Source organism: Solanum verrucosum, unplaced genomic scaffold (genome assembly GCF_900185275.1).
Source record: "Solanum verrucosum unplaced genomic scaffold, falcon-dt-bn FXZP01000103.1, whole genome shotgun sequence".
Classification (NCBI taxonomy): Eukaryota; Viridiplantae; Streptophyta; class Magnoliopsida; order Solanales; family Solanaceae; genus Solanum; species Solanum verrucosum.
This window is the reverse complement of record NW_026020048.1, coordinates 8698820-8713484: the sequence shown is the minus strand read 5'-3', so window position 1 is coordinate 8713484 and position 14665 is coordinate 8698820. Positions and strand designations below refer to the sequence as shown.

Below are 14665 nucleotides of genomic sequence, written 5' to 3'. Positions count from 1 at the left end.
TATGACGCAAACTCTAAATATTACTAGGACAGTCTTTTGAGTTAGCAAATCAGCGGAATAAATTTGTTTACCATTTGCAATAAATATCTGATCTTTAGTGGTGGTTGAAACTCCAAAATTTAAGTAAAAAATGATTTGCAAAGCTCTTTCAATATTCTCTCATTACCTTTCCTAATATTCGCAATTCATTAATTTTGAAACAAACAGTTGGCTAATACTAGTGGCGGAATTCATTTATTTACCTTGTAATAAAATTCTGAGGTTTAGTGGCTGACACCCCAAATGTTACCCTACTTACATTAATTATTCTACATTGCCATAGCAAAACAAAGATTTTGGTGGGGAATTATTTATACGTATATACCATATTCGAAATTAATGCTCCGGGAAAATAACAGAATAAACTCTACCGTTCCACTAGTTTATTACAATCAACTTTCGGATGGCTAGAAACCACGATAATTCCAGATTTTTATAATTTACTAAACGTAAAAAAAATTGAATTCGAATTCTATCAATCCAATAGTAAAGTATAATTGAGCCATTTAAAAAAGATTGTGAATTTGGTTGTAAACGCATTAAGCGTGTGAATGCTTGATATGTGCAAAGCCAAATTGAACTAGTGCATACAGCTGTGCGTAATATTACTTTTCACGGTAGGCAGCTACTATTTGACGTCCAGTCGAGGTTGACTTTAATTCTTGAATGTCACGTGCTATCATACTAATAAGTAGTTTTTTATTTAAAAGAAGAGAATAAAAGTTTATAGTTGAATAATAATAATTAAAGGATTTAGAATTAAAAAATTGGGTTTTGGGTTTTGTAGCCCCACTTGAGAGGGGAGACCGGGGACGGCGAGATAAGTGGCCGACACACAGTAAGAGATGGGCCAGGAGGAGGGAGCAAATGGACCATGGCACGGTCATCGTCGGTCCAATTTTCGGATGGGCTTATTTCTCCTTATACCCATTGTTGTCTTTTGGATTTTCTTGTTTCTATATGCATTCCCTTTCTTAACTCACTCACCCACAACTATATTCATTTCACAATAATCATATGCTAAATTGCTTCCTCCACTCCATTTTAATTGTCGTGCTTATTTAATGTTCTCATTTTAAATTAACTACTCCATTGAGTTTTATTTTTACACCTACTTATTAAGGAGGAGATATTAAATTATGATAAATAAAATAATTTTAGATGGAGAGTGTGTGTAGACATAAGTACTAAGCTGAAATACCAAGTAAGTGTCTTTAGTGCGTTTAGGTAATACGGAACTTTAATTGTCCTTAAATTACTATACATTAAACACTGAAATTCAACGCGTTAAATTAGACATGAATTACTTATTATTTGTTTAATTAAAAAGGAATTTAAGAGTCAAAAGAGTATTATGGGTAGTTTGGCTGACGTGTTATTTCTTTGATTGACAAAACTCCTATATATAGCTATACTATATGCCAGCAAATGGCAACAACATCTCCCTCTCATTCTATCTATAAACTACAATCTCCAAGTTGATTATTCTTTCCAAATCAAAACTTTCTTTTCAACAACAAAAAAAACATTCAAAGTGATCCGATTACTTATTACATTCAATTCTTTCTTGCTGGCACAATCCAGTCGATCAATAGATAAATTTATTTCCCAAAAATATACATAAAGCCAGAAATTCATAACACCAGAAAAGATGAAGCTATTGTCAGAGAAAGCCACGTGTAATTCTCATGGACAAGATTCCTCATACTTTTTAGGATGGCAGGAGTACGAGAAAAATCCATACGATGAAATTCAAAATCCTAAAGGAATCATCCAGATGGGTCTAGCAGAGAATCAGGTAATTAGAAAAAAAACACTTGAACAGTTCCTGTTCTGCTTTTTAAGAATCCCCATCTCCGATTGTCGGCTTTCACATTCTTCGTCCTAATAATAATTTTATTTTTTTCGTTACGCAGGTTTCTTTTGATTTATTAGAGTCATGGCTAGCACAAAATCCAGACGCAGCTGGGTTTAAGAGAAATGGAGAATCAATATTTAGAGAACTTGCTCTGTTTCAAGATTATCATGGTCTTCCTGCTTTCAAAAATGTACGTATTTTTAATTAAATGTTCTCATGTACTATTATGAATGAATATATGTATTAAATATTACGTATGTATGACATCATTATCTTACGTTGTTATGTTTATTTTATAATGCAGGCAATGACAAAATTCATGTCAGAAATCAGAGGAAACAAAGTAAGCTTTGATTCCAACAAGCTCGTTCTTACAGCCGGTGCAACTTCCGCTAATGAGACACTTATGTTTTGCCTAGCTAACCAAGGCGATGCTTTCCTCCTTCCTACCCCATACTATCCTGGGTACGTTCTGATCTATTTTATTTTATGTGATACTATTTGACTGTAGAATTTTTCTTTTTCTTTACTGATGTTCTTATTGCATTATGTAATGCGCGCAGATTCGATAGAGACCTTAAATGGAGAACTGGGGCAGAGATTGTGCCAATACACTGCTCAAGTTCAAACGGATTCAGAATTACTGAATCCGCTCTTGAAGAAGCTTATCTAGATGCAAAAAAGCGCAACCTTAAAGTGAAAGGTGTTCTAGTGACCAACCCTTCAAATCCATTGGGCACAACACTAACCAGAAACGAGGTTGAACTTCTTCTTACATTCATAGACGAAAAAGGCATCTACCTCATCAGTGACGAGATCTATTCAGGGACTGTTTTTAACTCGCCAGGCTTCGTTAGTGTCATGGAAGTTCTACTTGAAAAGAACTACATGAAAACCGAAGTTTGGGAACGAGTTCACATTGTTTACAGTCTCTCAAAAGATCTCGGTCTTCCCGGTTTTCGCATTGGTGCAATTTACTCCAACGATGAGATGGTTGTCTCCGCGGCCACAAAAATGTCTAGTTTCGGACTAGTTTCTTCGCAAACTCAGTACCTTCTTTCATGCATGCTCTCTGACAAAAAGTTCACGAAGAAATACATCTCTGAAAATCAGAAGAGGCTAAAGAAACGACATGCAATGCTTGTTAAAGGTCTTAAAAATGCTGGTATCAACTGCCTTGAAAGCAATGCCGGTCTGTTTTGTTGGGTAGACATGAGGCATCTATTAAGTTCCAATAATTTTGACGCTGAAATGGACTTATGGAAGAAAATAGTGTACGACGTTGGCCTAAACATCTCTCCTGGATCATCATGCCATTGTACCGAACCGGGTTGGTTCCGTGCATGTTTCGCTAACATGTCCGAAGATACGTTAAACTTAGCCATGCGACGTATGAAGGATTTTGTCGAGTCCACTGCTCCCAACGCAATTAATCACCAGAATCAACAACAATCTAACGCTAATTCAAAGAAGAAGTCATTCTCCAAGTGGGTTTTTCGACTATCGTTCAATGACCGTCAAAGAGAACGATAGTCCTGCAAGTGTGAACATTCCCTTGTCCAGAATCCAGATTATTTTTTTACTCAATATTCACATATTGAGTTCACCAAATATTTTTTGTATGATTAAAATACTTTACCTTCTTTTTTTTTTTATGTTAGAGGGTGCACTCTGTCCATGTGATGGACGAGCAGTGGTTTTTCATAATTTTTATGTAATTAACATCTTGAAGATTGGATATCTGCACCAAATCTTCTTGAAATGTTCAAACTACTACATTATCTCATAAATCTTTCTTGGTATGTTCATTATTTACATCACATGATGCTGAGTAAGAGTATATTGATATTTCAACATGCTATTTTTGATACATTATAGTATTACATTTATTGTAGATTCCTCATGTTATTACGATAATACACAAAATAATACTAGTAATTACATGGTAGAGGCGGAATTAACGGGAAAACAACGTGTCCTATCATGCCTAAAGTTGGACGTTGGCCGGTATCTTAACTTGCCAATATTATTTTATTTCATCGACGACCGACTTTTTATCCTGTTGGCATTTGGCAATATATAAGTAGAATATTGAGGAGAAAAATACGACATTGTTCAATACGTAGAAGAAGCACTCTCGTTGGTGGGTCCAAAGTAGAAATAATAGTCAGAAGACAAATGTGTTTTTTATTGTACTTCTTTGAGGTTTCTAAAACCATTCTGTTTTCTGGGTGTTGCAATGAGATAACACTAAACTCGCCTGTATTCTTGGACAAAAAAGATAAAATGAAACGATAGAGAAAGAGTTGAAAAAATGAAATAGATTGCTTGCAAGTAATTGCAAAGCTTTTGTAATTTTTTTTTTTTTTTTCTCTAGTAGTGCTAGTACTACTTTTATTTATGTATGTATATTTGAGTGTTGTTGTTAATGACTACACCCACCGGTCTATTTACAGTGGATATATGTTTTTCTTTTGCACGCCTTTAAAATATATTTATTTATTTATTTGTAATAAAAAAATATACTATAAACTTAGTCGTATATGCATCGATCAATATAACTGAGTGGCAGAGCTATGCTGCTGTTATAAATGTTCGGGGGGGGGGGGGGGAGGGGATTAACATAATATATACTATGGCCTTCTGTTGATGGAGAAGATCTTCTTAGCCGCATATATGAAGTTTTCTGCCTTTAATTCTCTTGTACAAACAACGGAGGAACTGTCCAAATAACAAAAGAATTTGACTAAATTATTTTTTAATTTGACTAATTGTCGAAATTGACAATTGATTTAATTTTTTTAAATGACAATTAGTCATTTTAAATAATCACGACAGCTAAAATGAGTAGGAGAGAATATAGATAAATGAGCAGTTACAAATCCACGCGGCCATTAGTTTTGTTCTTGCTGTCAAGTGCTGGTTCACAAATATCGGTTTTGGAATATGTGTTAAACTTGAGAGAGAGCATCATTTGAGTCAAGAAATAATTGTTATCTTTTTTATTAATGGTTATTGGGATCTTCACGTGTTTAGTTGAGCACTACAACTTAGCTTATGTTGCGGCCTTCATATACTTTTTGAGTTTACTTTATATATATATATATATATATATATGTAAAAACATTTATTTATTAAAATTTTGAAAAGAATCATGAGACTTATTTTTTTTACTTTCAATTTCATCTTCTAAAAACAACAAAAGTTAAACAAATGTGGAAAATTTTACTTGGCATAAACATTATGATTTTGAACGCTTCCGTTAATTTATAAATGTGCCGACTGAAATTTGAACTATTGAACTGGACCACAGGAAGTATATTTTTCCTTTTATATTCAGTCCTAATTGAATTACAGAAATATTTTTCTCACCCACCACATTATTTGAAATCATATTAAGCTTGACCAATTTTTTGTTTGTATATATAGAAGAGTAATTATTATTATTATTATCATAGAAGAGTAAAGTATAGTGGTTGAATAAAAAATATACAAGATTCCAAATATTGCTTAACAAATTAAGTAGTTTCTTCTCCGTTTATTTTTTTATATATCTTTTATGTTGCCACTTTCAAGATTTTTTCGGAAGGTGTGGACTGTGGAAGTAGTGGTGGTTGATACAAAATTATGACTGAAATAGGTAGGTCTATAATCTACATTAAAGTTGTAGGTGTAGCACTATAATTAGCCTCTAATACTTTTTCTTAACTATACACTTTCCAGATGGCTAATTAGTTACTATGTATTAATACACATTTAAATTATTTTATTTTTTTGAGTTTCATACCTAAATTATTGAGAATGTAAGTTTCATACATAAACTATCACTTATAAATTTGAGAAACACATCTTAGTAGTGTGTATAATAATACACTCTCTTTTATTTGCAAAAACCTCTCCACATGAATAAAATATTCTACATTGTCAAAAACTAAATAAACAATTAATATTAATTAAAAACTAAAGACTAAAGTATTACGATCACAATTTTTTATAAAAAAAATAATCATTTTTTAAAAAAAATATTAAAATATTTTTCTCACCCCACTCCACCATCTCCTACCCCCGACCGAAAATCCCTCCATCCTTTTAAAAAAAAAAAAACTTTTATAAAATATTTTAAAAAATTCAGACCTCACCCCCTCTCCACTCCTTCCTAAAAAATATTTTGAAATAAACTAAAATTCCCCACCCCATCTAACCCTCCGCTTCAAATTTATTTTTATTTTTTTACATTTTTCGCATTGTGTTAGATGTGTATATATTTTTAGGAAAAAATATTCTACTTACGTACCGAATGTAAAAAAAATAAAAATTTAATTTTTAAAAAAGTCTTGCGGCAAGTAAAAAATAATTTTCTTAATATATATATATAATACAAAAGGAGAAAAATTTTGGAAGAGGAGGGTTTTTATTTTTTTAAAAATAAACTAAAAAATTGGGTGGAGGGAGTACGGTGAGATGAAGTGGGGTTTTTTTTTTTTAAGCAAATTTACCACTAAACAGTTTCTAGCGGCTTAAACATAAAAAAACATCAATGGAAATAAGTAAAAGCAAGGGGGCTAGGCCTTACCTTATTAATCATAATGAAATATCCAACTTCTGCTACCTAACACTGAGGTAAGAAAAATATTTTATATTTTATTTTATAATTTTTTGGGGGTAGAATAATAATACTTTAATCTTTAACTTTAACTAATATTAATATTTTATTTAATTTTTATCAAGGTGAAATGTTTTGTCTATGTGTATTGTGATGTGACAAATTTTTAAAATAAAAGAGATCGTGTATTACACACACCATAATGATAGTGTATTAAAAAAGAAATGTGTGTTTCTCGAACTAATAAGTGATAGTTTAGGTATGAAACTAAAAAAGGATAATTGTGGTGTGTTTTTTACTTTTATCTCTAAATTAAACGGAAATACTTTTGATTAATTAATTTTTGGCTGTTCAGCTAAATATTTTCGAGATATATCTTGTTGGATACGTCTTCAATAATGTAATGTAAGAAAGTTTTTGATGTGATAGCTTGAAAGTTGATTGTTGGAGAAATGTCCAACTTTCATAAAATTAGGAATGTATTATGTTGTTTACTTCGATTTGATTTCAACAATCTAAAGGTAATATAACAAATTAAGTAAAAGAAATTAACTCAACATCATTTGGTGACATCTCTTTTTAAAGTAAACACACCTAATTTGAGTTTGTGGTCCTAATTTAATAGTGACAAAACTGTAGTTTTCAATTTGTCATAAAATGTTCTTTCACCTTCTTTTTCTTCAACAGTCGGAAGGAAAAGGATAATCACAAACTCGAAGAGAAAGGAACTAATTACGGTTAGATTATTATATTATGTCATGTCAATTTTATCTAAAAACTTTAAGTTATTCATTTTAAAAACAAAGAAGGGACCTATATTAATTTACATTGGGCTTCGATGTCATATACCATAACAACAATTTACTTTTAAATACTAAGCGGAAAAAATATGCCTACATGAGAAACTAAATTACCTTTCAAGAGACACATACACATATAATAGGCTTCCATTAAAAATTAATTATTTATTATTATTATTATTATACACGGAGAAGGGGAATGAAAAATGAAAAAGAAAATTATAAAGCGGAGAATCGATCTACCTGATAACAAAGTATGCATATAGGCTTCCTCAAGTTTCATTGGGTGAAAATATTTTCATAATAGCTTACAGAATTTGATCAAAGCAAGGGCATATACAGAAGGGGGGTCATCGGGTTCACGTGAACCCATGGTCCCCTTCCAAAATCATATATAATAATGTTATATTTTTAAAAAAATATTTAAATATAAATGTATGAATCCACACTCGAAGTATCATATAATATCGCATGATGATGATTGGGTGCCTCTCTAGGTGAGGTTAGAAATTTGAATCTTTTATTTTAGTTTTCTTTCTAAGATTTTGTAACTGGTTTGAATAGATAAAAGTTAATTTTAGACTTATAATTTTAAATTTTTAATGGTTTTCAGTAAAAAGAACTTAACCAATCAAATTCATATCTTAAATCCACATTTTCATAATAATGTACCCATCATATATAAATCCTGAATAATCAAAGTATATATCGATACAGTCGGGCAACTTTTCTGATTATGTGGCCATGTATGCAAAGTATAAATTCTTAATACGAAGAGTTATAATTTATAAATATTTATATATATGGAGCCCTAGCGCATATTTAATTTAGAAGACTTTACAATTTTTTTCCTCATATCTTTATTATATGTGTTTATGCCGTTTCAAACATTCAATTAGTGGGCTTAATTATTTCGTGTTACGAACGACTTATAAGCACGAAATAAATTTTTTTAAAAGCTCGAATATTATCAAAATCAGAGATTAGGAAATATTCTTCAAAACGAATCATGATGATCCCCAAAGCTATAAAGAATACGAAGAAAGCAAACCTGATTTGCGGCAAACAATTGAAGTTTACATCACTATAGTCTATAAAAAAGATAATAATAATAATATATATACTTAAATAAACAAATTTATAAAAATGGGATCTATATAATTTAGAATTATATACTCATTTGTTTTGTAGATTTCTCCATTAATGCATGCAGCTAAAAGTCTATCTTGGTCAGGATATTTCTGACTATGATGAGGTTGGTGGCAACGGAATAAAAAATTGAAATAAAATTAAATAATGCAAGTAGGATTTTTGGACTATTTCCATCTTTGTCATGTTGACTATTTGCATGTGCCAAAAAAAAAAAAACTATGGCGCCAGTACTATATACTATTATTTGATGATCTGCTCCTGTATTATTTTATAATCAAATCATTATAATCATCGCGTTAGCGGATACGGTTCTATACACACTGATTGATCAAGCAACTACATGACACTTGAAGGGAAAAAACTATGACATTTTGGACGGTCGTAAAAATTTGTATTTTTTTTTTTGTGTGTTTTACGATTTTTTGTTACTATTCGTCTTTTCTAAGCTTCAGTTATTTCATTAGTATGTTATTAATGTTATTAGTACTCCTTTTATTTAATGCTAAGTTTTTTTCTATTGTTTTCTATGTTCTCTTATTTTTTCTTTTTTTCTTTTTACGTGCATTATCCAAGTCAGGGATTTTTCAAAAACAGACATATGTGCTACTTTCCCAAGAATTCACTTATGAGACTATATTAAATTTGTTGTTGTCGTGATGATTGTTCTTAAAAATTCATAAATTAACTAGCAAACATACATTTTTTTATTAGAAGAGAACTTGTTCTTTTCTAGCTAGTCGACTTTATATATTATTATAATATAATCCGTGTCCTAGAAAAGGAGCTACAAAGCAGGAGAAAAGGGTGAAAAGTTCCCAACAACGAAATTTCGCAGTATTAACCTTTTGTATTGGAAAGTTTATAACTTTGCGAAGACATTAAAGCCTAAAGCTAAGTAATTAGTCAACAAGATGCTGCTAATAAAATGGCTTTAAGTGGAGTTATGTTCAAAACATCCTAAACAAGAATTCCTTTGATTAATGGAATTGTTTATTGCTAATATGTGGATAATATCTAACATTAGATGTAGACAGTAATCACTTAAGTCTGACAAACCGTACTAAACTATAAAAATTAAGGGGTCATTTCTTAGGACAGAAAGACAGAAAAGCTAATCCTATAAGGCTATACTAATTAATCATACTTAAAGCTAACCCTATAGGCTATAATTGAAAGCTAGTCGATATATACAACCATAAAGAATTTAATTATTTGCTTTAGTAAAATAATCCATACAAATTAATGGAGAGAATATTTTTTTTAAAAGGTTGATAATTACTTACCTCCGATTATAACCAACAATGTTTTTCTCAAATAAAATGAACATGAATATCAATTTTCTAGGAGGGTTGAGAATATGATTAAACAATAAAAGCTTACTATCTTTAATGACGTAACTTAATTTTTTAGATGAGATGGTTACATATTTCAATTTGGTATAAGACAAAGTTTCTGAAATCGAATCTCTCCACCACTCAAATAAAAAAAATCATGTTTGATTAAAATTATTAATTAGATAGTTTCGAGATAATATAACTTTATCGGATCCGGCTCACCTACAGTAGTTAATCCCTCCATTTCCTCCAGTGGGCTGTTGAAATTGTGACACCTGTCCCAATAACAAATAAATGGTGCAGATTTATTTAATTAACCTTGACCTTCTAACCATGGTAAAAGACTTTCTCTCTCCTCCCTGCCGTGACCCCATCCAAATCTCTCAAGAACTGCAACTAAAAAGCTCTAAAAAGTAATGGCTTCCTTGATGCTTGAGCAGGTGATCAAGATGAAAATTTTAATTAATTAGTTGTTGAAGTTGTTAGGGTTTTGCCCTGATTTTCTTATCATAATTTAAGATTTATTTTTTCTTAAATAAAAGACAAAACATTACCATAACTGTTTTTATTCTTGAAAGGAAAATATAATATTATTTTATATTTGATTTATTTTCTCCTTTTAGGACTCTTTTTCTAGTAAGAAAAGATTTTAGGACTCTATAAATATTTGTTTGTTTCTTCTAACACAATAACAATAGCATCCACGATGTAGTCGTTTAAGAGTTTTGTTTATGGGGAGATTTATTCTCTCTAAAGTTTCAATGTTTTTCTTTATATTAATTTTGATATAATAATATTTTGATTTTTCGTATAAGTTTTTGTTATCTGATTTATCAATCATAAGATTTGCAAATTGCAAGCTTCCGCATGACCCCCTAATCACCCTTCATAACCCAACAAGTGGTATCAGAGCACACGGTCCAACGATCACATTGTTCAATGATCCAATGGTTCAACAAGATTGAAGAAATATTCAAGTGGTTTCAAATCAATTTGCAACAACTTTGATGATAATGAAGATTTTTTGTCAAGCTACATGTGGAGAAGAAGTTTCAACCAAATTTTCAACATTCCTGTTGCTGCAATTTTTAAAAAATAAAAATAAAACATTTTTAACCCATATATTTTAAACTTTATTTTTAACCATGACAAGTAACGGTGATGAAGATTTTGTGAAGAACAAGATTATCATGCAATGAAGAAGACAGATCAAGCTTTGTCAAGAAAATTCAGTCAAAAGAGGAGATTTGTTAGGGTTTTGCCCTGATTTTCTTACCATAGATTTATTTTTCCTTAAAGAAAAGACAACATTACCATAAATGTTTTTACTTTTCTTGAAAGGAAAATATAATATTATTTTATATTTGGTTTATTCTCTCCTTTTAGGATTTTTTTTCTAGTAAGAAAATGTTTTAGAACTCTATAAATATATGTTTGCTTCTTCTAACACAATAACAATAACATCCACGATGTAGTCGTTTAAGAGTCTTGTTTATGGAAAGATTTATTCTCTAAAGTTTCAATGTTTTTCTTTATATTAATTTTGATATAATAATATTTTGATTTTTAGTATAAGTTTTTGTTATCTGATTTATCAACCATATGATTTGCAAATTGCAAGCTTCCGCATGACGCCCTAATCACCCTTCATAACCCAACAGAAGTTCCTATCATGGTATAGAAATAATTAAGCATGTCAATGGCATCCCACAGAAACTCCTAACTAACAGAGCTAAAAATCCGTTATACGTCTACTGCAAATTGAGTTTATTATCTTAAGATTTTATAATCCAGAACAAACTATTGATTGAGATATGACATTTTTTTGTACTTTTGCTCGTTTCAATCTGTATTGGTTTTTTACTCAAAGTGCAATTGATATTTTTGTTCATTTACGTTGTTTGACATATTTGAGAATTAATAGGAGAGAGTGAAGAATTAACAACAGTAGGTTAACTAAATAAATCTGCATGCACCATTTATTTGTTATTGGGACAGGTGTCGCAATTTCAACAGCCCACAGAAGGAAATGGAGGGATCAACTACTACTTTATCTATTATCCTATATATATCGTCAATGCATTAATTACTTTTACATTATACTTCAATTGTGGGACTATTTTTTTGATCAAGTGTGATTGTTATTTTCAGTTTATTAATACTACTATATTATAAACAAGTAGTACTATATACTATATGAACAGGCAAGAAGACAAAAATTGATTGAGTGGTATGGAGAGTCATGTGCATTTCGGGACCGGCACCCCTCCAGTGCACTCCTAAATAAACAATACCTGTCAACTTATTTAATCAATGGTCAATAATGAATTTTCTCTAACTATAGTTAAGAAGCAAAACTCCAGCAAATCAATAACCATAACTGGCCGTAAATCCATGGACATGAAAATCAAGACCCAGTAGAGCAGAACCACCAAAAACCAATTGATTTCTCTAATGCAAATTAAAAGATGAAAGAAACAGATAGAATCATCGAATTTGAGTCTCACAAAAAGAAGAAGAAGACGAGCAGTACTCGTCTTTGAAGTGAACATCCTGATAATTTGAAGCAAAACAATAAAATGCTCTCTTGTTGTTTATTATTAATTGTATCATACCTTCTTTGATAAAAAAAATAATAATTAAAAACATCAAATTAAGATACTCCAGTTCAAGTTAATTAATTTTTTGACTCCGATTTATGAGTAACTTAAGTTTTACAAGAATAACTTAAATCCTTGTATGGGTTTCAAGTATCGGCTTCTGCTTCTTCATAAACAGGGGATAATGGGAAAAATTCCTGGCGAACAGAGAGGGCAATCATCCCAACTTTTTGTTCAATTTCACCAGCAGTTTGAACAATTGATTTTTTTTATATTAGGTCTATCTTGATTAATATTGATTTGCTGGATCGGAGTTGTGCTTCTTAACTATAGTTAGAGAAAATTCATTATTGACCATTGATTAAATAAGTTGGCAGGTGTTGTTTATTTAGGAGTGTACTTGAGCGAGGGGAGCCGGGTCCATGGATTTGACATGAAGAAGCCCATGCAAGCACATGCAAAAGAACAGAAAAAACCTGCACTATATAATCTTTCTATACAGGTCGGGTATTAGAGTTTTCCTCGTGCTTCATTCTACAACCCTTCTTCATAGACAATATGTTGGCCTATTCACTCTAATGAACATGACACTTTTGTCTCACCTAATAAATTATACCTCTCACCCTGCCCCACTTCCCATACTTCTATACTACTTGTGCAAACAAATTATTTCTATGGATTAATGAGAATTGTCATCAAAATTTTACTTGGGGACGAAGAGTAATTATCGTTCTTATTTGAATATTCTTAGTGAAATTTTTGAATTCATGCTACATGGTAGTTGGCTGCGTTAATTAACGGGCCTCCCATATCCCACATGTCATGGTTTCTCTAATCATAGGTTTAGCCAGGAGTGGAACTTAGCAGCAATGATTTCTCCACTACTTTTTGTTTTATTTGTTGCAATCATTGAGGAAATACACCAAATTTGATTACATACAATAGACATATACTACCTTGAGGAGTACTGTGGTGTGGCTCATAATTTATTGAATACTGTTGAGGTCAATCTTAACTTTATGGAGAATCGCCTAATTTATTTAATCCAATGCAGTGAGGTTGATTATTTCTCTTAGTTCCGCAAGAGTATTAGCTATGTAGAGGTATTAAAATCAGCCCATAAAATAATGATTCCTCTAATTTAAATTAATAACCTGTTTATTTTATTAATTAAGCTCATTTTAATTTGATTAATTAGTTCATCTCATTTTAAATTACACTGATGCAACCTAGATTGAAGCGCGAAATTTTTTATCGACATATTTTTTTTAATAAACCTTGTTTTATTTGATATTATTTATACGGTCATACTATAAGTGAAAACTTTTATTAGGTATATATTGCAAATAAATTATAAGAAAATACATTTTGAATTCAAATTTAGTAAGAATTTGATGGATTGGGTTATGACCAAGTTTTTAGCACATTTCAGCCTAATCTACTTCAACTGAAATAATATTTAAATGTGTCAATGACCTACCTATATATTAACTCAATTCATTATGACATTCTCAACTCGTTTATTTGACATCTCTAACCGCAAGAAACACCATGTTTTAAAGTTATGCATGTGTTGCACACCAAATAGCTTTTAATTTATTCTTTTTATACAATCAGACAATTAAAACAGAATGGAGAATACTAAGATCTAAGTATAACAACCAAAACAATATACTCAAAAAGGACTTTATAAGGACTTGATAAAAAGATCATTTTAATTAATCATAGGCTGGCCATGAAACAAAACCAAAAAAAAAAAAAACACAATTAAAATACTGGTAAACTTCAAAAAATAGTTCCATGTACTAATCACTTATTCATAATATTTACGGTGTGATTAGAACGCAGCAAGATACTTACATTATAATCGTGAAACTCTTTTGTAAAGTCGAAAATTCTTGTGTGTGTGGAAGCATCTAATTAATTCCTTTCAATTACATGACACTTATAAAAATAATGATGTCAAATAAGTAAATTACAGTGAAATTAGGCTGATCAAAATAAAATGTGTTAATATAAATGAGCGGGACATTAAGGTGATCAAGTTAAATGAGAAATATCTTCATAGACTAATTTTGTTACTTTGCCTATATGATTGCTCTTTTCCACAAACTGGTAAAAAACTTAAATATACAATTTAAGCACCTAATAACCTTTATATAACAATAGTTTGACTTTACACCAACATAGCAATAAAATCTTTACAAAATAAAAATAAATTTAAAAAAAGGGTAAAAGAAAAATAAGCAACGGATAATTCAATATTAAATAAGATATTA

General features: G+C 30.6%; 1 protein-coding gene across 1 annotated transcript; it reads left to right on the top strand.

Annotated features, from left to right (window-relative positions):
* Nucleotides 1-1677: 1677 nt before the first annotated feature.
* On the top strand, nucleotides 1678-3648 carry LOC125822259 (1-aminocyclopropane-1-carboxylate synthase 3). The gene is made up of 4 exons (XM_049501646.1): nucleotides 1678-1837; nucleotides 1956-2087; nucleotides 2202-2362; nucleotides 2461-3648. Exons 1-4 carry the CDS (start codon nucleotides 1691-1693, stop codon nucleotides 3428-3430), a joined length of 1410 nt encoding a protein of 469 aa, XP_049357603.1. The 5' UTR covers nucleotides 1678-1690; the 3' UTR covers nucleotides 3431-3648.
* The last annotated feature ends 11017 nt before the right edge of the window (nucleotides 3649-14665 follow it).